This window comes from Marmota marmota, unplaced genomic scaffold (assembly GCF_001458135.2).
Source record: "Marmota marmota marmota unplaced genomic scaffold, marMar, whole genome shotgun sequence".
NCBI lineage: Eukaryota > Metazoa > Chordata > Mammalia > Rodentia > Sciuridae > Marmota > Marmota marmota.
Genome location: NW_025999892.1, coordinates 1 through 2,084, shown reverse-complemented (window position 1 = coordinate 2,084; position 2,084 = coordinate 1). Strand labels below are relative to the sequence as shown.

Genomic DNA, 2,084 nt, shown 5'->3' with positions numbered 1-2,084 from the left:
CACCATGGACAATGGCTAACCTGACACACCAGGGCTGCACTTTCTTCCCCAGAGAGCTGGCTGGCTGCACACCACTGGTGGGAGACGCTGCGCAGGCTAGGCTGAAGGCCTCGGGTTCCAGACACCCAGGGACACAGACCCTGTCATAACTCTCTCCCTGGTGAGGTGGGGGATGTGGGATTGGCAACTTCCAATGGGATGGGATGGGAAGGTGGAAATCTGGTCCCAACATTCTGACTTACTCTGTCTTAGAGGAGCTAAGCTCCTGGAATTTACAAGGGAAGTCAGCCCTGGGCCTGTGTGGGGCTTAGGACAATCCGCTCCTTGCCCTGGCAGCCTTGGGGGGGCCAATGGAAGCCTCCTCCTGACCTTCCTGGGTATACCGTAAGGTGCCCTCATCTGACCTATCAGGTCGGAACCCTTGGCCTCTCCCCAACCCCAATCTGGCTTGTTCCCATATGAAGGCCTCTGCCCTGTACAGCCAGGAAGCTGAATAGGGGTGTGGTGAACAGGGGCAGGGAGCCTGACTCTTTTGGGGGCAGGAGAGCAAGGGTAAGCCTGGCCATCTTATCTAGACAGCGGGGCAGAGGTTGGCAGCACCCTCGCACGCCCTCCAGGGGAGGGTTTGGCATGGCCCGAGGAGGGGGAGGGATGTTACATGCCAGTTCCTGCAGGCTGAATGCAGCGGGCCACAGGGGCAGGACACACACCAGCCAGGCTGTCCACCCAGCGGGGTCTGCACTTTCCAGGAGGCAAAAGTCCTGGCTGAGCCCAAATCAGCCCTTGCCCTTCAGACAGCCAGCCGCAGGAGCAGGAGACTGGGGAGGGGTGGGTGCAGCAGGGCAAGCTGCCCACGGAGCCCCTGCAGCCATGAGTGCAGTGCTAACCCTTGCCTGCCTCCGAGACTCTGGGCTCATTCACCCAACTCAGCCCTGCTTCCTCTCTCCCCAGGTGCGGCAGAACCAGCCCTTCTGGCCATGGGAGGAGCTGTGGTGGACGAGGGTCCCACGGGCGTCAAGGCCCCTGATGGGGGCTGGGGCTGGGCCGTGCTCTTCGGCTGCTTTGTCATCACGGGCTTCTCCTACGCCTTCCCCAAGGCAGTGAGCGTCTTCTTCAAGGAGCTCATGCGGGAGTTCGGGATTGGCTACAGCGACACAGCCTGGATCTCCTCCATCCTGCTGGCCATGCTGTACGGCACAGGTGAGGCCGTCGGCTCAGGGGCCACCTGTGGCAACGCCTGGGACAGGCTGGCCAAGTCCTCGTGGCCACAGGAGCCCAATGGGTGGGGCTTGTCCCAGGTGGAGCCCAAACCATTGCAGATCCACAGTGGCCTAAAGGGAGCCCTTGAGATGGGGACCTGCTAGAAAGCAGTCTGTCTCCACCCCGTCCCAACACGTGGGTTGTTCAGACAGTCCCAGAGGGCGAGGTCGCGGGGAGCCCTTCTCTGAACCACGGCTAGTCCTTGATGACCTGCCCAGGCCTACCAGACCATCATGGGAATACGCCCCATGGGTGGCTGGGCTCTGCCCTTGGGGAACCTGGTCTGTGGGCTCCTGGCATCCCTGATGAGTTGAGGTGGCATTGGGAGAGGCCCTGGGCACTGGACAGGCACAGCCCAGCTGGAGGCCGGGGCAGCCCCTCCTCAGCAGCCGCCTCCCCGCAGGCCCCCTCTGCAGCGTGTGTGTGAACCGCTTTGGCTGCAGGCCTGTCATGCTTGTGGGTGGCCTCTTCGCGTCCCTGGGCATGGTGGCGGCCTCCTTCTGTAGGAGCATCATCCAAGTCTACCTCACCACAGGGGTCATAACTGGTGAGCAGGGCCTGGCCGGGAGCTTCTGGGGGTGGGATCTGGGGGAGCAGTGAGCACAGCCCAGAGGCAAGCAGCAGGGGTTCCTGTCAGACCACATACCACAGGGCCGGGGTGGAGGGCGGGGGCAGGGATGCAAGTCTGGGGCCGGGGAGGGTCTCACCCTGCGCCTGCACCTGCCCCTGCAGGCTTGGGCCTGGCTCTCAACTTCCAACCCTCCCTCATCATGCTCAACCGCTACTTCAACAAGCGGCGCCCCATGGCCAACGGGCTGGCAGCC

At 63.0% G+C, this 2,084-nt stretch overlaps 1 protein-coding gene across 1 annotated transcript; it reads left to right on the top strand.

Moving 5' to 3' along the window:
• Window positions 1–6: 6 nt before the first annotated feature.
• LOC107135264 (monocarboxylate transporter 4) lies at window positions 7–2,078 on the top strand (the record flags this gene model as incomplete). Its single annotated transcript, XM_015477162.2, has 4 exons — window positions 7–160; window positions 952–1,200; window positions 1,664–1,807; window positions 1,993–2,078. Coding segments are annotated over exons 2-4 (453 nt in total), but the record flags the coding sequence as incomplete, so codon positions are not given.
• Between the last annotated feature and the right edge of the window lie 6 nt (window positions 2,079–2,084).